A 19,966-nucleotide genomic window follows, 5' to 3' on the forward strand; every position below is an offset into this window, starting at 1 on the left:
GCAGTTTTGTCATACAACACAATGACACATATGTTTCATGTTTTGAGGGAGCGTGCAATTGCCATGCTGACTGCAGGAATGTCCACCAGAGCTGTTGCCAGAGAATCCAATGTTAATTTCTCTATGCTAAGTGTCCTCCAACGTTGTTTTAGAGAATTTGGCAGTCCGTCAACCGCACACCACATGTAACCATGGCAACCCAGAACCTCCACATTAGGCTTCTTCACATGCAGGATTGTCTGAGACCAGCCACCCAAACAACTGATGAAACTGTGTGTTTGCACTACTGAAGAATTTCTGCACAAACTGTCAGAAACCGTCTCAGGAAAGACCATATGCCTACTTGTACTCGTTATCCTCACCAGGGTCTTGACCAGACAGCAGTTTGGCATCGTAACCAACTTCAGTGGACAAATGGCCACTGGCACGCTGGAGAAGTGTGAACTGTAACTCAGTAAAATCTTTGAAAATGTTGCATGTTGCTTTTATATTTGTTTAGCTAAAAATTAGCAAGTAGTTGAAAAGTTGCTAATTATATAAAATGCTAAAGTTGTCTTGATGAGATTCAAACTCGCAACCTTTGGGCTGCTAGACTTTCGCGGTCTATGGCAACCCACGTTATACATCCACCCCGATCTGTCTTATGGAACCACTCCAAAGTAATCTAATGTACTAAATGGATTTACATATAGAATAATACGAAATGCTCTGAGACTAGGTTGCGCATTTTCCATTAGGGAACGCCTACTCTTTGAACGCCTACTCAATTCGCCATTGCACTCCTGAAACTCCTTCTAAACAACGTAATTTTGGGAAACTTTGGCAAAGGGTAAAGTTTTAAAAAACTTTGTCCACTCTGTTCGTAACATTCTAGTTTTGGAAACAGAAAACTGTATTGAGATCAAATGTTTAATCGATGAGAACATTTGCAGAATGTCGGCCAAAATCCATCTCACTCCATCTTCTGCCACTTGGCTTCCGCTCACCATCATATTTGGTAGGAGGTGGAACCGTCAACCAGATACTTCAGTTACACATCTGGTGAAATATCTGTCTCCTTAAAATACATTTTAATATAAAATTAACAAAATAGATACAATCTTGCTACCATGGAAAGGAAAAAACCTGTATATTTGTGGAAAAATCACCATGATTAACTCTTTAGTCATATTCCAGTTTACCTATTTGCTTATGGTCTTGCCTACACTTAGCGAACAGTTAAAATTATATTTGGAGCGGCAAGCTAGACAAAATTCAATGGGCCTATTTATGTAATGAATATGTTCTCTCTGCTACCGGAGCGCCAAGTCTAGGTCCAAATGTCTTAACTTTTAACTAGGCAAGTTAGTTAAGAACAAATTCTTATTTACATTGACGGCCTACCCCTGCCAAACCCCAACGACGCTTGGCCAATTGTATGCCACCCAATCAAGGCTGATTGTGATACAGCCTGGAATCGAGCTAGCTGTTGGATCAGCTGAGGCATTCAGGGCAGTTAGAGGGACATAAATTAGGTTACTTACATTGTGTCTACCAATGCCCCTGGTGTAATGTACTTTTGCTAAAGCATTGTGATGACTCAGCGACACCATGGTAGGGATTAACTGAGCTGGACTTGGGTCATTGATAACTCATTGTTTCAACACAGTGGTAAACCGTGGGGTGTTGGGTTGAGCGTGTAGAGATTGACACGGAGACAGGGAGGTTGTAGTTTAAAAAAAAAAACTTTACTAAGACAGAAAATAAATATATCAAAGAAACAACTTAGGTTTTGCTCGGTCTTCCTTCTCTCTCTTAACTGGTGTCAGTCTCTCTCCCTTCTCTCCAGCAGTGTGCCATCGTGCTCCTTTTATTTAGCCTCCACGGCTGGTTGGCACTTGTCTCTAATTATCTCCACTTGTCCCGGTGCCCAGCTCCCGTATTCCCAGCAGAGGGAGCCAACGTCGCCTCACGTACCTCCCCTCTATTACCATCCCCCGGAGTTTACCTCCTGGGATACATCCTGGTTTGCATCCCTTCTGGATAGGGCGTTCGCATTGCCGTGCTGGGCCCCCGACCTGTCCCGACCCGACAGAGAATCGCTGTAAGGACAGGAACCAGCGGGTGACACGGTCATTTGTGTCCTTACCTCATGCCATCCACACGAGGGTGAACTTCCTCAAGGTGAACTCAAGGGCCTTCTCGACAATTGAGTATTTCTTCTCCCCTGGGAGGAGCTTCCTGCTGACATACATGATGGGGTGCTCCTCGCCTTCCTGCTCTTGGGACAACACGGTGTCAGACGCGTCTGTCTGTACCAGGAGGTTTTTTGAGAAGTCCGGGGTGACGAGTACCGGGTGCGAACATAGTGCATCCTTCAGGGCCTGGAACGTTGCCTCTGTGTCCTCCATTCATCGCACCGTCTGGGGTAGTCGTGCCTTTGTTAAATCTGTGAGGGGAGAAGCTATTACGGCAAAGTTAGGTACAAATCTACTGTAGTAGCCGGATAACCCCAGGAATGACTTGACCTGCCACTTGGACCGGGGGCCCGGCCATCCCCTAATGGCAGCGATATTTTTATTCTTGGGGTTTCACATTTCCCCTCCCGATCTGATATCCCAGGTACTCCACTTCAGCATAGCCCAGCTTGCACTTGTGGGGGTTCAACCACGGCCTGTAACTTACACAGATGTGACTCCCAATTGTCACTGTGCACAATGATGTCATCCAGATAAGCCGCTGCGTACTCACTGTGCGGCTGCAGGACTCGGTCCATGAGTCGCTGAAATGTCCCTTTAGAGGTATATCCCCCCGGGATGGAGAAGGCAGTCTTCTCCGGGGAGGCCGCTGCCAGTGGCACCTGCCAGTACCCCTTTGTCAGGTCCAAGGTGTTGACACATCTCGCCATTCCCAAGCGGTCGATCATTTCGTCCACCCGGGGCATGGGGTAGGCATCAAACTTACTGACCTTGTTCAGGCCCCGGAAGTCATTACAGAAGCGGACGGCTCCATCCAGTTTCGGAACCAGCACTATGGGGCCACTCACTGGTGACTCCTCCAGTACCCCCATGTCTGGCTCGAGGGCAGCAAAACTATTCATTGTTTGTATCCGGTCCAGGCCTCTCGTTGGGAGTGTAGACTGCTTTGCGGGAGGCCACTGTCTTCGGCTTCCACGGCTCGTGATTTGCGACCATCGTTGATAGCCATGCTCCTCTTGCTGTGCTCCTTCGACTCCACTATCAGCTGGGGGAGGAGAGGCAGGAGATGGCTCCCCTGGCAAAAGAACTGTGGGCAACACCGGCCAGTCGGATAACAACAAATGACCAGATGGAGATGAATCCAAAATGTGCAAACGCCGTCCAGCCACCGGCGTAGAAAAGGTAAATATTCTACTATGCGTTTTCCCAAATTTCTTATGTAGGCTATAATCTTCAACAAGCAATCAATTGCCACATTGGAACTCTGAGCGATCCAGTTTGTCCTGAAACAAAGCGTAGTAGATACAGCTCCTATAGCTCTGGAACCATTCATTTATTCTCCAGACAAAGAGGGCTCCATTGGAAAACTCATCTGGGACTAACTTTGTTAGCTTGATGGCTAACTTTAGCAGCTTAGCTAGGTTAGCGGCTATTTCAAGCAGACTTTAACCTCTCTGTTAAGCTGGAATCCGGGACAAGAAATTGCGGTCCTAGCTGTTAAAAGCTAACCGTCTCACAGAATCCATGCAAAACAAGTTTGGATCAAAACAAGTTTGAATCATGGTAATATACGGTCCCATGTCGCAAGGAACTGTACACAATTCTGAAAATGTCCCAGTTCTTTCATGGCCTGCATACTCACCAGACATGTCACCCATTGAGCATGTTTGGGATGCTCTGGATCAACGTGTTTGACAGCGTGTTTCAGTTTTCGCCAATATCCAGCAACTTTGCACAGCCATCGAATAGGAGTAGGACAACATTCCACAGGCCACAATCAACAGCCTGATGAACTCTATGCGAAGGAGATGTGTCGCGCTGCATGAGGCAAATGGTGGTCACACCAGATACTGACTGGTTTTCTGATCCAAGCCCCTAATTTTATTTTAAGGTATCTGTGACCAACTGATGCATATCTGTATTCCCAGTCATGTGAAATCTTTAGATTAGGGCCTAATTTATTCATTTAAATTGACTGATTTCCTTATATGAACTGTAACTCAGTAAAATTGTTGCATGTTGCGTCTATATTTTTGTTTAGTATATATATATATATATATATATATATATTCAATTCAAGGGGCTTTATTGGCATGGGAAACATATGTTAACATTGCCAAAGCAAGTCATGAATGTAACAGTTTTTCTTTTATATTATTTTACATTGCTGTTTTGTTTCACATTGTATTCGATTGTTGCATTACTGTGATCTGGGCACCCTTGAGAATGAGACCCTTGTCTCAATGGGTTTTCCCTGATGAAATAAATAATAAATACATTACTGGAACAAATTGTCACGACCTTGATTACTGCTGTGGTTAATTTACTAATGTATGTATGTATTGTATTTACCAAAAAAAAGACAGTGACAGTAAACTACAGACAAGGAATTGATGTTACTTGATATTTTGTTACTTGCTGTCTGTTAACCAAGTCCTTGGGTCCGCGTCCTTTATGACAAGAACTCCAGTTGGTCAGTTGGTCTGTTATTTATTATAATCAGCCAATAATAGTATCATAAAGTTATAGTACCAGCCCAGTCTAAACAATGTCTCAATGGCCATTGGTTCATAAAAAATATCCAACAACCCATACGTCAAGAAATAAATATTTTATCCCGCCCACTCACTCCGCCAGGAACGCGGTTACTCAAGACTAGTGGAGATTTGGGAAACACATTTTCCCTGGATGTCGACAAAGTCAGTCTCGTAAGTATTTTTTATTTATCAAATTCGTTCCACAAACTTTTCTATGACTTACCTTTCGCTAGACTCAATGTTAACTGTCTACGTTCAAAACGCCTTGGTTAACAAGAAGTTTCGTTAGCTATATACAGTAAATTGTTAGTTTAGTTAACCAACCAACTAACATAACTATACTTGCTTAGTTACTAAAGACTCAGAGGGATATGTCAGGAGATTCAGTGGTTCAAAACCTAGTTAAGTTTTTCGTCACGCAGTGGATATTTCCAGAAATGTATGGCTTTCGTCCCAAACTTAAGCCAGGCCAGGCTTAGTTGCAAACTACTGCTAGCATGTTGCTGTGTGTAAGTCTGAAAGGCCGGTGAGTTGTCTAACGTAGCACTAGCCCGATCATGACTCCTTTCCATTACACGTCGTTGGATGAAGGCGTTTTGGTAAGAGCCCCGACGCTCAATCTGAACATTATTTACAGGCGTCGCTTTATGGTTTTGGAATCATAAGGACCTACGCCACCATGATATAATACAATAAGCCCGTGACAACAACAAGACATGCCACACTGGCCGAATAAATTCAACTACACATACATTTGTTTCGTCACACAACCGGAGAGCAACATCTGTCCAATGACATCCACAAAGCAAATATTGCATGCAACAAACCTGCAGCATGGTCAAGCAAGTTAAATGTTTTAGACAGTTTACTAAACACCTACTGATTTAGAACCCACAGAGTTACCGCAAGTCAGCAAGAAGACAACAGGAGCCCTGCCTCCACTATTCCAACACAATTTCAACTTAAACATCAACAAGGCTATATATGTTTAGTTTAATACAATGGAAAAAAATTGAAGATACAAAAAAACGATTTAGTCCAATCAGTTGCTAAATATAATGTGTGTGTTGCATGCGCAATTAAACATATTTTTTTTACTTGACCCAACTTGTAGACTAGTTGAACGCCAATACCAGACTCTTCTCTTTCATGTTGGCAAAACGGTCTATGGCTCTGTCATACAGTATGCTTTTCGTTTTTGTTTTCATAGGCTATCTAGGCTAGCAAGCATTTTAGCTAACTTCCCCTCATGTGCAAAAATGAACCAGATAAATTCGCTAGCTAGTTAACGTGAGCCGACTAGGTTACATCTAGGCACAATATATGCATTTATGGTTGGTTCAGAATCATTGGCCTGTACAGAGAATTAAGTCAAAACCACGATCCAAATCCATATCTCCATCCATGGTTTTAGGAAAGTGCAGTTTTAGCATGCTAGTTAAACGTTTGTCTGACAATGACATTTTGCGAAAGCCAGGTGTACACTACACAATTTTGGCCATGATTTAGTTGTCTTGGACAATTTTTAGAGATTGGAGACAAAATCCCCATGTCTTTGCCTATTCAGGTCTTGTGGCCATCACCGACGCTCTTTTAATGTGAGCGGGTCAAAGACTCAATCTGAGGGCTGCGGATCTCGTCTTTTAGCAGTCCCAGACGTCCCTATGTTTTCAAACAGGTTTGATTTTATCGGCATAAAATCTGCAATGCTCTTGTAGTGATAAGCTGTGCATCGCCAAATTGATCAGCAATAGCCAGTGAGAGCTTGCCAGTGAGATGACGTTTTGCATCACCCAGAATGTGTAGACCCTCAAGCAGGAGCGACAGCTACTAGTATGCGTTTGTACTTCCCTTCAACAAAAGCAAGTGTCAAATCGTTACAGCTCTGAAGTTCACAAGCAATGTTATTTTTTTTTAAATGTTGGCTAGATATTTAAACTCTGTATGCTACTTAAATCGAATCACATGATAGTTTTTGTGAGACAGCATAGTATCGAAAATCTTCATGACCAAGTGAATAATCTTATAGTTTGTGACCACCGTCTCACATCGTTTAATGTGCACACCACTACGTTGGCAACACACTAAAGGAAAGACGGACGTTTAATGGGAGACGCTCAGTGATGATGAGGTTTTGAAAGTCGTGCAGTGTCCACCCAGCTTTAGAATGTGATTTGATTGGTGTGAAGCCAAATCCAAACTGGCATCCCTTGGGGGGTATTTTGCTGCACCAGGACAAACTCCAGTTGAGCTCAGCACAATGCTGTTTGGCTAATATTTGGAAGTAGGGAGAACATGCATTTAATGGCTTAGACAACGGCTGAAGAAAGTATTTACAGTGCTGAATAACAACTTAAACATAGACTTAATCATAAAAACACCAGCTCTTTACTGTATTGGTTGAGTCTCTCTCTAGTCATGGTTTTGAAATCTCACATCAACACCCTATGTGCTTTAATAAAATCAACTATACTGCCGCACCGGCAGTAATGCTTCATGACCACAGTAAAATGTTATGACTGTTGACTCACGGTAATCCACTCATGCACTCTGGACATGTTAGTAGTACCCTACTCATTAACTATCATCAGGCCACTAATGGCCTGGTACTCAGGGCTCTATTGTCCCTCGAACCACTCTGGATTCAATGCAAATGCAATCAAAAATCACGTCAAACACTTATCGTCAAAACAGTATGTTCTTTTAAAACTCACGTCACTGTGATGGATTAGTTTGAAGAAAGAAGTTAATCAGTAGGTTGAAACTGAGTAGAAGCATGGTCATTGTGGATGTTTCAAAGCCTAACACAACGAAATGGACAGCAATTTCAAAGGTGATGATTCATTCAAAACGCCCATATGCATATTAGGGATTATCCATAGTCCTATATGTGAGCCCAAGTCGAAAAATATATATTTATATTTTTTTCTTTGCTACTGCTCAAAAAAAATACATTGGTTGCCCAACCGCCTATTGACCGACCAGTCAACTAATTGGGGTCAGTCCTAAAATAATGTAATTTTGCCTATATTAAGGACATTATCTATTTAATTGTATTTACGGATAGCCAGGGGCACACTCCAACACAAATGTTTTGTTTGTAAATTATGGTCAAGTCTGCCAGATCAGTGGCAGTACACAGCAAATTGGCCCGTGTTTCAGTGTAACATTTCTAGTGTTAATTCAGGATTCAATTCACTCTGTAAAAGTGACATTTCCACTCAATGGTGTATTAGAACCCCCAGTGTTGGTGTTAACAACCAGAGTTATAAAATATTATTTGTCACATGCGCTGAATACAACAGTTGTTGTAGACCTTACCGTTTAAGGCTTACTTACAAACCCACTAACCAACAACGCGGTTTTAAGAAAATATTTACTAAATAAAGAACAGTAGCACAATAAAATACAATGAGGCTATTTACAGGGTGTACCGGTACAGAGTCATTGTGCGGGGGTAAAGCTTAGTTGAGGTAATTTGTACGTGGAGGTAAAGTGAATATGCATAGATAATAAACTGTGAGTAGCAGCAGTGTAAAAACAAAGGGGCGATGGGGTGTCAATGCAAATAGTTTGGGTGGCCATTTGATTAATTGTCCAGCAGTCTTATGGCTTGGGGATTGAAGCTGTTTTACACATTGGATAGTAAAACAGTCCCATCAATCACGCCGATCATTATCATATTTCCCAACTGCAAGTAGGTTTATTTTTAAAAATATTGTTTTAATGCTTTTGCATGTACATTGATTAATTTATTAAACTTATGCTACACAAACATAACAAATTGTTTTAAACTAATCCAATCAATTAGTTAGATTTATTACACCCCTTACTGAAATGGTGGTTCCAGTTTAAATGGTTTAGGTCGTCTTCTTATCAACTTTCCAAACCCTGAACGTCATTCTGAATGGGTGAATAAAAACTCAAACTGTTGGATAGCCCAACGCTGGCTTGATTCCAAAAGGAAATACATATAACTTTGCAAGCCAGGATATTGTGACTTGTGGGCATGATGTGGTCTGTAAACCACTGTGTTAGGGTAAAACTAGTCCATCAAATTAAGGCCTTATGTGATGTGTGTATTGTCAAAGAGTTTAATTTTAATGATAGCATTCACCTAGGTACTCACTTGGTGAAACCCACAGGCCTTTTTAAAAGGAAATAATTCAATAACCATGTCTCTGTCACTAACAAATATAGTAATGGGTGGTAATAAAAATGAACTCAAAGAAAAGGCACCCTGGGAAATCTGCAAATGATGCTTTGCACCACCCAGTGAACACCCATACAGTCAACACCCAAAAGTATTTTACTGTAACCCCTCAGGTGTTCATTTTAGTCGAGTTTACTCTAAATTAAGTGTTCTGTTTTACACTGTAGGGGTTGTGCATTACTCTACAATAGAGTTCATTTGAAGAAGTTAATTTGAACACTAATAGTTGAATGTGGAACACTGCAACAGAGTTAAATCTTAAGCACTTTGAAAAGTGTTATTTTAACACCAGTTCAGTGGGATTCATATGTTCACTGAAAATAGTGTACTTTTTAAAACTGTCAGAGTTTAAATGTACACCATTGATTTCACTGTGTAGGCATGACCAGGAATGCTCTCTTGATGAGTGTGAATTTGTAATTTTTCCTGTCCTGCTAATCATTAAAAATGTACTTTTGGGCTTAAGGTGAAATGTATGGAGGGCAGCGGGGGGCTTGAGAGCTTTCAGACAGGCTCCCTAAAAAGGCAGGGAATAAAACGAGCTGAGAACTCAACTTCACCATATATACACTGAACAAAAGTATAAACACAACATGCAACAATTTCAAAGATGTTACTGAGTTACAGTTCATATGAGAATCAGTCAATTGAAATAAATATCAAACCAAATCAAATTTTATTTGTCACATACACATGGTTAGCAGATGTTAATGTGAGTGTAGCGAAATGCTTGTGCTACTAGTTCCGACAATGCCGTAATAACCAAGTAATCTAGCTAACAATTCCAAAACTACTACCTTATAGACACAAGTGTAAGGGGATAAAGAATATGTACATAAAGATATATGAATGAGTGATGGTACAGAGCGGCATAGGCAAGATACAGTAGATGGTATTGAGTACAGTGGCTAGTGATACATGTATTACATAAAGATGCAGTAGATTATATAGAGTACAGGGTATGGATAGGGTATGTAAACATTATATTAGGTAGCATTGTTTAAAGTGGCTAGTGATATGTTACATTTCCCATCAATTCCCATTATTAAAGTGGCTGTTTAACAGTCTGATGGCCTTGAGATAGAAGCTGTTTTTCAGTCTCTCGGTCCCAGCTTTGATGCACCTGTACTGACCTCGCCTTCTGGATGATAGCGGGGTGAACAGGCAGTGGCTCGGGTGGTTGTTGTCCTAAATGATCTTTATGGCCTTCCTGTGACATCTGGTGGTGTAGGTGTCCTGGAGGGCGGGTAGTTTGCCCTTGGTGATGCGTTGTGCAGACCTCATTACCCTCTGGAGAGCCTTACGGTTGTGGGCGGAGCAGTTGCCGTACCAGGCGGTGATACAGCCCGCCAGAATGCTCTCAATTGTGCATCTGTAGAAGTTTGTGAGTGCTTTTGGTGACAAGCCGAATTTCTTCAGCCTCCTGAGGTTGAAGAGGTGCTGCTGCGCCTTCTTCACGATGCTGTCTGTGTGAGTGGACCAATTCAGTTTGTCTGTGATGTGTACGCCGAGGAACTTAAAACTTACTACCCTCTCCACTACTGTTCCATCGATGTGGATAGGGGGGTGTTCCCTGCTGTTTCCTGAAGTCCACAATCATCTCCTTAGTTTTGTTGACGTTGAGTATGAGGTTATTTTCCTGACACCACACTCCGAGGGCCCTCACCTCCTCCCTGTAGGCCGTCTCGTCGTTGTTGGTAATCAAGCCTACCACTGTTGTGTCGTCAGCAAACTTGATGATTGAGTTGGAGGCGTGCGTGGCCACGCAGTCGTGGGTGAACAGGGAGTACAGGAGAGGGCTCAGAACGCACCCTTGTGGGCCCCAATGTTGAGGATCAGCGGGGTGGAGATGTTGTTGCCTACCCTCACCACCTGGGGGCGGCCCGTCAGGAAGTCCAGTACCCAGTTGCACAGGGCGGGGTCGAGACACAGGGTCTCGAGCTTGATGACGAGCTTGGAGGGTACTATGGTGTTAAATGCTGAGCTGTAGTCGATGAACAGCATTATCACATAGGTATTCCTCTTGTCCAGATGGGTTAGGGCAGTGTGCAGTGTGGTTGAGATTGCATCGTCTGTGGACCTATTTGGGCGGTAAGCAAATTGGAGTGGGTCTAGGGTGTCAGGTAGGGTGGAGGTGATATGGACCTTGACTAGTCTCTCAAAGCACTTCATGATGACGGAAGTGAGTGTTACGGGGCGTTAGTCGTTTAGCTCAGTTACCTTAGCTTTCTTGGGAACAGGAACAATGGTGGCCCTCTTGAAGCATGTGGGAACAACAGACTGGGATAGGGATTGATTGAATATGTCCGTAAACACGCCAGCCAGCTGGTCTGCGCATGCTCTGAGGGCGCGGCTGGGGATGCCGTCTGGGCCTGCAGCCTTGCGAGGGTTGACACGTTTAAATGTTTTCCTCATGTCGTCGGCTGCAGTGAAGGAGAGTCCGCTTGTTTTGGTTGCGGGCCGTGTCAGTGGCACTGTATTGTCCTCAACGCGTCTGCCTGGGAGCAAGACATCCTGGTCCGTGACGGGGCTGGGTTTCTTTTTGTAATCCGTGATTGACTGTAGACCTTGCCACATACCTCTTGTGTCTGAGCCGTTGAATTGAGATTCTACTTTGTCTCTATACTGACGCTTAGCTTGTTTGATTGCCTTGCGGAGGGAATAGCTACACTGTTTGTATTTGGTCATGTTTCCGGTCACCTTGCCCTGATTAAAAGCGGTGGTTCGCGCTTTCAGTTTCACGCGAATGCCATCATCAATTCACGGTTTCTGGTTTGGGAATGTTTTAATCGTTGCTATGGGAACGACATCTTCAACGCTCACCGAATCAGCGTATTCGTCAGTGTTGTTGTTTGATGCAATACGAAACATATCCCAGTCCACGTGATGGAAGCAGTCTTGGAGTGTGGATTCAGATTGGTCGGACCAGCGTTGAACAGACCTCAGCGCGGGAGCTTCTTGTTTCAGTTTCTGTCTGTAGGCAGGGATCAACAAATTGGAGTCGTGGTCAGCTTTTCTGAAATATTCTAGCGGTTCTTCTTTCTAAGTAAGGGTGTGGCTGAGAAAACCAGTCCGTATCTGGTGTGACCACCATTTGCCTCATGCGAGACAAATCTTCTTGGCATAGAGTTGATCAGGCTGTTGATTGTGGAATGTTGTCGGACTCCTCTTCAATGGCTCTGTGAAGTTGCTGGATATTGGGGGGAACTGGAACACGCTGTCGTACACGTTGATCCAGAGCATCCCAAACATTCTCAGTGGGTTACATGTCTGAGTATGCAGGCCATGGAATGACTGGGACATTTTCAGCTTCCAGGAGTTGTGTACAGATTCTTGTGGCATGGGGCTGTGCATTATCATGCTGAAACATGAGGTGATGGTGGTGGATGACTGGCATGACAATGGGCCTCAGGATCTCATCATGATATCGCTGTACATTCAAATTGCCATTGATTTAAGATGCAATTGTGTTCGTTTATAGCTTATGCCTGCCCATACCTTAACCCCACTACCACCATGGGGCATTTGACATAAGTGAACCGCTCGCCCACTGAAGTCAGTTACGACGCCAAACTCCAGTCAGGTCAATACCCTGGTGAGGTCGACGAGCATGCAGATAAGCTTCCCTGAGACGGTTTATGACAGTTTGTGCAGAAATCCTTCAGTTGCGCAAACTCACATTTTCATCAGCTGTTTGGTGGCTGGTCTCAGACTATCCCACAGATGAAGAAGCCGGATGTGGAGGTCCTGGGCTGGTGTGGTTGTGAGGCCAGTTGGATGTACTGCTAAATTCTCTAAAACAACTGAGGCAGCTAATGGTAGAAATTAACATTTTAATTCTCAAGCAACAGCTCTGGTGGACATTCCTACAGTCTGCATGCCAATTGCATGCTTCCTCAACTTGAGACATCTGTGGCATTGTGTTGTGTGAAAATTGTTTTCACATTTTAGTGGCCTTTTCTTGTCCCCAGAACAAGGTGCACCTGTGTAATGATCATTCTGTTTAATCAGCTTCTTGATATGCCACAACTGTCAGGTGGATAGATTATCTTGGCAAAGGAAAAATGCTCACTAACAGGGATGTAAACAAAATTGTGCTCAATTTGAGAGAAATAAGATTTTTTTGCATATCGAACATTTCTGGGATCTTTTATTTCAGCTCATGAAACATGGGACCAGCACTTCACATGTTGTGTTTGTTTTTGTTCCGTATAGTATGAATACAAAGAGAAGTCCAAAGTGATGGTTAGGATAAAAACAAAAACATTTAGAATATCAGGAGCAAGGCCAAAATATCACAATGCTAACTACAGGTATTTCTACTCCTGTTTGTCTTCCTGTTGTTTCCCCCAGACTACCTCACAAAGAAGATGCTTTCTTGTGTACAACTGCTTCTGTGAAAACACATTGATAGAATGAGTAAAGAAAGTCCAAGAATAGAAATGGACCTGGTAAGTGCTTTCATTTTCCCCTAGACCATGGAGTACAGTCATGATCAGACCAGATATTATTTACTTAAAGGTCGGCAGTTGGCGATATTGAGTCGTTTTCATTTACCATCCAAACGCATTGTATCCACCGGCAATGCATTCATATCCCTTGTGAACCGTTTTGTACTTAAATCATTCTCCATTCAGGCTGCATAGGCTTCGATTTCCTCCTGAACTTTATTTAATGGTGAAAGCGGAGAAAAACAGGACAAATATGTGTACCACCAGCATGGTAGAGTGGCTAAATGCTAATCCTGGATGTTTGTCACGTTCAGCCAATCAGGTTGCAGCAATCTGTTTTTTCACCTCTAACCTAAGGCAGCGCTGTATCGCATTAGTGAAAACCAAGATTTCTCAGGGTGGGTCTGCTGGTTTTGACTAGCAGGAGGGACTTTTCTTAGCAGTTTAGAAGAAATTATGCAGCAGGTTTGGATAATTAATGTGGCAGGTTAGGATAATTGTTAAGATTAGGAAAAGGCTTAGTTTGCTAAAATTGTTCCTGAAGTAACTCAAACATATTTAGCTACAACCAAGACTGCCCTGAGTACAGTCTTGGTTTTCGCCAATGTGATGCCGCTAATAGTTTTGACCTGGTTGGCTGAACGCAATACACAACATCCAGGATTAGCATTTAGCCAATTTGGCATGGTGGTGGGAAATGGTGTTTTCATAAAGGTATGCATATTTTTCTATTGAAAATAAAAAATAAAATTACGGCTTCTCGCCATTAAATAAAGTTAAGGAGGAAATGGAAACCAGCTGGTGTAGCAACTACAGTATGTATACCCAGAAGTAGAGGAGGACTGAATGGCATTTCCACTATACTGTACTTCTACTATACTGTCTTATAAGGCATGATTTAATTGTGATGTTCCGATTATCTTGATTCTAGTACTTAACCATAGACCTGTGTGTTTATTTTGACAGGCCTTTGGCTTTTCAGGCAAGGCGTATGGCTCCTCAAGGAGTATTGTGAGAAGAATAGCCACCAATCTTCCCCTTAAACCATGCCCCAGGGTCCATTTTCAGGTAAAACTGTTTCTGCGACAGAGGAGGCAGGCATATAACATGTCCGCCATACTTTGACAGAGTATGATCTGTGTGGGACATTGTTTCCATGTGACTTTGTTTCCGTGTCTGTCACTGTTTCTGTGTCACTGCTCTTTACCTTGTGCTCAAGTGTCACGTTATCTTGGTGTTCTCTGGCCTGATGTATTCTGTCAAGTCACCCTCATCAAGAGTGTTTGCCAGCTTGTTCATTTGTTTTGATGCTTCAACACTAAACAGAATAGGAAACGTCATGAGACCAATAACATGGACCGAGGTGCTGATTTAATGTTTAGGGAAGTTAGGCTATGTTGCTCCACATTGGTAATAAAATATCAAGGTGCCTTTTTAATGTTTAGATTTGAAGTCTGATCCCAATTGTATTTATATTTTTTAGCATTAGAAAGTTCCAGTTCCACAGAACACAACAGTGAATTTAGATAGTCATGTTATCATAGCACTGCTCAGTCTTCACCTTCATCTTTCCTGTCATTACTGTGTTTTCTTCTCTCCCTACCTTTAGCTGTCCTTCCTTTCTGTGAGGAATGCAGTATGTCTGTTTTAGGTCAGTTCATCAGGCAACCTACAACAGTAACTTTGTACTGTTGACTAATGTTGAAGTTCTTGACACTCAAAAAAGTGCGCCTGACACCTACCATACCCCGTTCAAGGGCACTTCAATCTTTGTCTTGCCCATTCACCCTCATAACAGCGTCAATTTGTCGAAGCATGGATGCTATAAGGTGTCAAGCGTTCCACAGGGATGCTGGCCCATGTTCACTCCAATGCTTCCTATAGTTGTCAAGTTGGCTTGATGTCCTTTGATTAGTGGACCGTTCTTGATACACACGGGAAACTGTTGTGTGAGTCCAAACCCAGCAGCACACCCATTTCATGAAGCTCCCTACGAACTGTTCTTGTGTTGATGCAGTTCTTGACTTGGTGACACTCAAACTGACCAGGGCAGAAATGTAATGAACTGACTTGTTGATGCTTGAGGTAGATGGATTACTGTACCAAACATTTTGCCTCAATTCTCAGCACCGTTGAAGTTCTTGACACTCAAAAAAGTGCGCCTGACACCTACCATACCCCGTTCAAGGGCACTTCAATCTTTGCCTGAGTGGACCGTTCTTGATACACACGGGAAACTGTTGTGTGAAAAACCCAGCAGCGTTGCAGTTCTTGACACACTCAAACTGTTGCGCCTGACACCTACCATACCGCGTTCAAAGTCACTGAAGTCTTTTGTCTTCCAAATTCACCCTCTGAATGGCACACAAACACAATCCATGTCTCGACTGTCTTAAAAATTGATTGGCCTAAAAATCCTTATTTAACCTGTCTCCTCCCCTTCATCTACACTGAAGTGAGTTTAACAGGTGATGTCAGTAAGGGGTCGTAGACTGACCAGGTCAAAGCTATTGTGGAAAGAGCAGGTGTCCTTAATGTTTTGTATACTCAGTGTGTGTAGGTATAGTTGGATCATCGCTGCTAAATAAATATAGGTGAAACACTGGTCCTCTTGGACTGTCCCCTGAAAGGTATCTGTCTTTTTCTATGACTTTAAGCTCATGTTGACAGACAGCATACGAATAGACCTCGACGGGTTGTTGACAGACTGCATAATTAAGAATGGACCTCGACAGGCTGACAGACGGCATCAAAATGGCTTACTTCAGTTGCTGTCATGTGCTCCATTTCTAAAAGTCAACCTTAGCCAATCAAATGTCTGTCAGGGTAGGTTTCCAATAGTGTGAATGAAGTTTGAGTCATGAAAAGAGAATACCTCACGTGGTTAAATAGACAGAATGTTTGTGTATTAATTAACATGGCTGCCCTGTGTCTCAGCTCGATCCTTACACTGAGGACAGTAGTGTCCTGAATAGCGCCGGGAGACGGAATGGACTGCTGGCCTCTCTGGCTGATGTCTGCTGGATCGACGAGGAGGAGAAAAATGACTGGTTTGGATTTGGGAGACTGAGGTAAGAAAAGCGAGGGCATTAGCACAGGCAGCCTTTCTCAAGCCGTGATGTTGCCCCTGTTTATTGACCCACACTGTGCTTATTAGGGAGTTCCTTTGCGCTTGTTAATTTTCCATGTGTGTATTACTCCATGAATCTCTTTCCTGCTTTCTAATATGGTGCTTGTATACCATCGGCCCCATTCAGGTCAGAGGCACCGTCAGGGCTCATGTTTCGTTCTCACCCGCCTCAGCCCAAACAACAAACTTTGCCCAGACGGAGGTCATTACCCAGGCTGCACAAGGCTGAGCCAGAGCCCCAGGGTCAGACCTGCAGCAACGATGAGGCCATTCAGAAGATCAGTGCTCTAGAGACAGAGCTGGCTAAACTCAGAGCCCAGATCGCACAGATAGTACTGACCCAGGAGCAGAACGCACTGACACCAGGTACGAGAGAGAGACCGCAGAACACACACACACTAAAAGGTAAAGAAGAATTCTCAAAACAGAACTGTGTCTCAGCCCCTTCCTTTGTTGGGTAAGAGTTCTATTTTTTCCACTGTAATGATGTATATCTGCCTGAAGATGGCAGCTTTTCATGGAATAATTGTCAGACGAATCTGTACATTTCTTATCCCCAGGAGGTCCTCCCGCCCCAGGCGGCCCTCCTCCACCCTGCGTCCCTCCGCCTCCTCCGCCGCCGCCTCCTCCACCTCCACCTCCACTCATGGGGCTCCAGCAGAGCTTCTCAGTCATTGACCTCATCCAGGAGCGCCGTGGGAAGAAGACTGAGGGCCAGACACTGCTGGACCAGGGGCCCAAGCAGGCAGAGGTTCCCAATATGCTGGACGTGCTCAAAGACATTGGCAAAGTCAAGCTGCGCCCCACCAAGAGGTAGGCACCGTGTTCATGGTCTGACTTCTACATTACAGAAGATGGACACAACTCTCTTGTTTTATTAACTGAAACCTGTACTGATTTTCCCTTAATCCCTGTGCGTTCCTGTCCAGACGGCCAGAGGAGAGCCAAGCCAAACCAACAGAGCCCACAGACGCTGCGTCTCTTATCGCTAATGCCCTGAAGCGCAAGTTCGCCCATCGCTATCGCCACAACAGCAGTGAGGACAAGGAGTTTGACTTCCCAGCCTCTGAACTGAAACCTTTCTGTTTTGAATTCCCCAAGACCAACAAGAAAGTAGAGATTCCCCTGGTAAGAGCAACACGGATACTACATTACTCTCTGTTGGGAATCCTCATTTTGGGCCTTATCATTTTCCATCTACACTGTATCATTTTCCATCTACACATTTTCCATCTACACCTCTAGGTAAGGCAGTCCCGGTTGAAAACCCCAGCCCCTGTAGTGAAACCACGCCCAGACACCCCCCTGGTAAGAGACGTGCAAGCATGACAAACCTTTTTGCTTTATAAAGGTTTCTGATCTAATATTTGATACGTTTGGAAACTCATTTGCTCCTCTGTCTCTTTTCCCATCCTGTAGTTTGGGCAGCACATGTTGAAATCTACTGGCAAGAGAAATCTCCTCTGAGCACCCACAGAGATGGGATGGAATTCTGGACTTGTTCAGGGTTCTGGACCTTCAGACAGTCGTGGACACTTTAAGTGCCTTATGAAGCGGTTTGTCAGCTGTCTCTGGATGGACACGTGGTTTCTGACTAGATATTCAGTTCATCTGCTCTCCAGTCCTGCTCACCAACAGTGTTGCATTGCCTCAGTCTTCTTCAGTTCTTGCACTTTGATAACATACAGCATCCGTTTTTGTGTGTACCACTTCGATTTTAACTTGTTTTAATCAAATGTCTATTTTTGTTTCTTAAATGACGCCAGTTTCAAAGTCTTTGATCTTAAAGGTCAAACTTTGCTGTACAGATTTGCTGTACATCTTTATTTTTTGTTATCATAACTAAATTCCAATATGAGGCACACCAGTGTTTTATGTTCTGGATATACACTGACACTACAGACTCCTAACATTCCTCTCAGCTGACAACTGTTCATAACTACATTTCTATAAGGGAATGAACCTTCTCTAAATCACAGATGGAAAGGTGTATCCTATTTGCATGCCCTTTTCAAGGCAGTTGTATTTCTCTTTGCCTCACTGGGTATTTGCTGTCTACTGCTTGCTGTGGGTAGAGAGAAATGTATGCAGAGGAGAGGGAACACTGTCATTTGGTCCCTCTTGTAGAGTATTGGGCCATTGACTAGAATGCAATTTACAAAAACAGTCTAATTTCTGATTTCTAGATCTCTTATTTATGTTTTGTTTTGAACTGAATTTAGTTCATACTTGATACAAATAATGAAGTTGTAGCTGTTATCAAAGCATGTATGGTTGAGATGTAATTGTATTTATGTTTTGTTTTAGACTGGCTCTCTTTTAGCTTTTTTGAGTTGAACTGGGACCAGTTCTGTTTCTGGAAACACTGTTACCATACAGTACCTCAGTATGAAGACTGGACCAAATGAATCTATGGTGACAGTGTTGTCTTAATGCAGTCTGGGGGGAACAAGGTTAGTGTTGAACTAAAGCTTAACACTGGGGTCTACCAGTCATTTTAACTACAACTTACCAATGCTGGGCATGATTATTATTTTTGTTCCATTGTGTTCCTGATCTGGCATTATCATTCAGTTGTGTTATGGTTAGAAGCCAAATGGTATCCGGGGAGGTAGTGTTACTTGATGACAAGCTGAGTATCCCTCTGTTTATATCCAGATGCCTTGATGCTAAGAATATTTCATACTATAACCGCCGTTCCTCTTGGATATATTCTGTGGCTCGTTAAGAATTTCATACTTCATATTTTTTGTGGAATAACAAAGGTGTTCTCTGCATACCTTGACACAGACATGGCATGACCAATATGACTATTTAGGGGGAAAACATTTCAGATAAATCTAACACTAAGACAATCAATGACCAGTGTGTTTATCATTGACATACTTTATGTGCTGTACCGATATCTATTTCCTGCTCAGTGTGTTTAAGCTTTGAACTTGAACTGCATGGTGGGAGAACATGGACAACTCAACTGTCAGTGATACTTGATGTAAAACACCATCTGTGTTGTGAAATGTCTTCCATACTTGAAAGAAAATTCATGAATAAAACCAAAATGATACTTTGTGTGCATGGAATGTTTGTCTAATCAATGTCACCTCAAGATACATCTTGGGTAAATAAAGTGGACTGTTTCCACATTGCCTGAGCTAGAGTTCGACCGATTAATCGGAATGGCCGATTTCAAGTTTTCATAACAATCGGAAATTTTTGGAAACCGAGTTGTTCGAATATTTTTTTTTTTTACACCTTTTATTTAACTAGGCAAGTCAGTTAAGAACACATTCTTATTTTCAATGATTCAATCTTGCAACCTTACAGTTAACTAGTCCAACGCTCAAACCACCTGATTACATTGCACTCCACGAGGATGTTACGCGAATGCAGTAAGCCAAGGTAAATTGCTAGCTAGCATTAAACTTATCTTATAAAAAACAATCACTAGTTAACTACAC

General features: G+C 42.9%; 1 protein-coding gene across 2 annotated transcripts; it reads left to right on the forward strand.

Annotated features, from left to right (window-relative positions):
• Positions 1 to 4,801: 4,801 nt before the first annotated feature.
• On the forward strand, positions 4,802 to 19,577 carry LOC135522838 (mitochondrial fission regulator 1-like). Of its 2 annotated transcripts, none has more exons than XM_064949466.1 (9): positions 4,802 to 4,885; positions 13,281 to 13,378; positions 14,345 to 14,446; positions 16,316 to 16,449; positions 16,636 to 16,913; positions 17,069 to 17,321; positions 17,438 to 17,636; positions 17,754 to 17,816; positions 17,928 to 19,577. In XM_064949466.1, the coding sequence occupies exons 2-9, from the start codon at positions 13,343 to 13,345 to the stop codon at positions 17,973 to 17,975; spliced, it is 1,113 nt and encodes a 370-aa protein (XP_064805538.1). In that variant the 5' UTR covers positions 4,802 to 4,885; positions 13,281 to 13,342; the 3' UTR covers positions 17,976 to 19,577. The 2 variants fall into 2 exon arrangements, with proteins under 2 accessions (XP_064805538.1, XP_064805539.1); XM_064949467.1 differs by having other exon boundaries at positions 16,636 to 16,874.
• Positions 19,578 to 19,966: the final 389 nt, after the last annotated feature.

The sequence above is a fragment of the Oncorhynchus masou genome, chromosome 30 (genome assembly GCF_036934945.1).
Source record: "Oncorhynchus masou masou isolate Uvic2021 chromosome 30, UVic_Omas_1.1, whole genome shotgun sequence".
In the NCBI taxonomy this organism is placed as follows: Eukaryota; Metazoa; Chordata; class Actinopteri; order Salmoniformes; family Salmonidae; genus Oncorhynchus; species Oncorhynchus masou.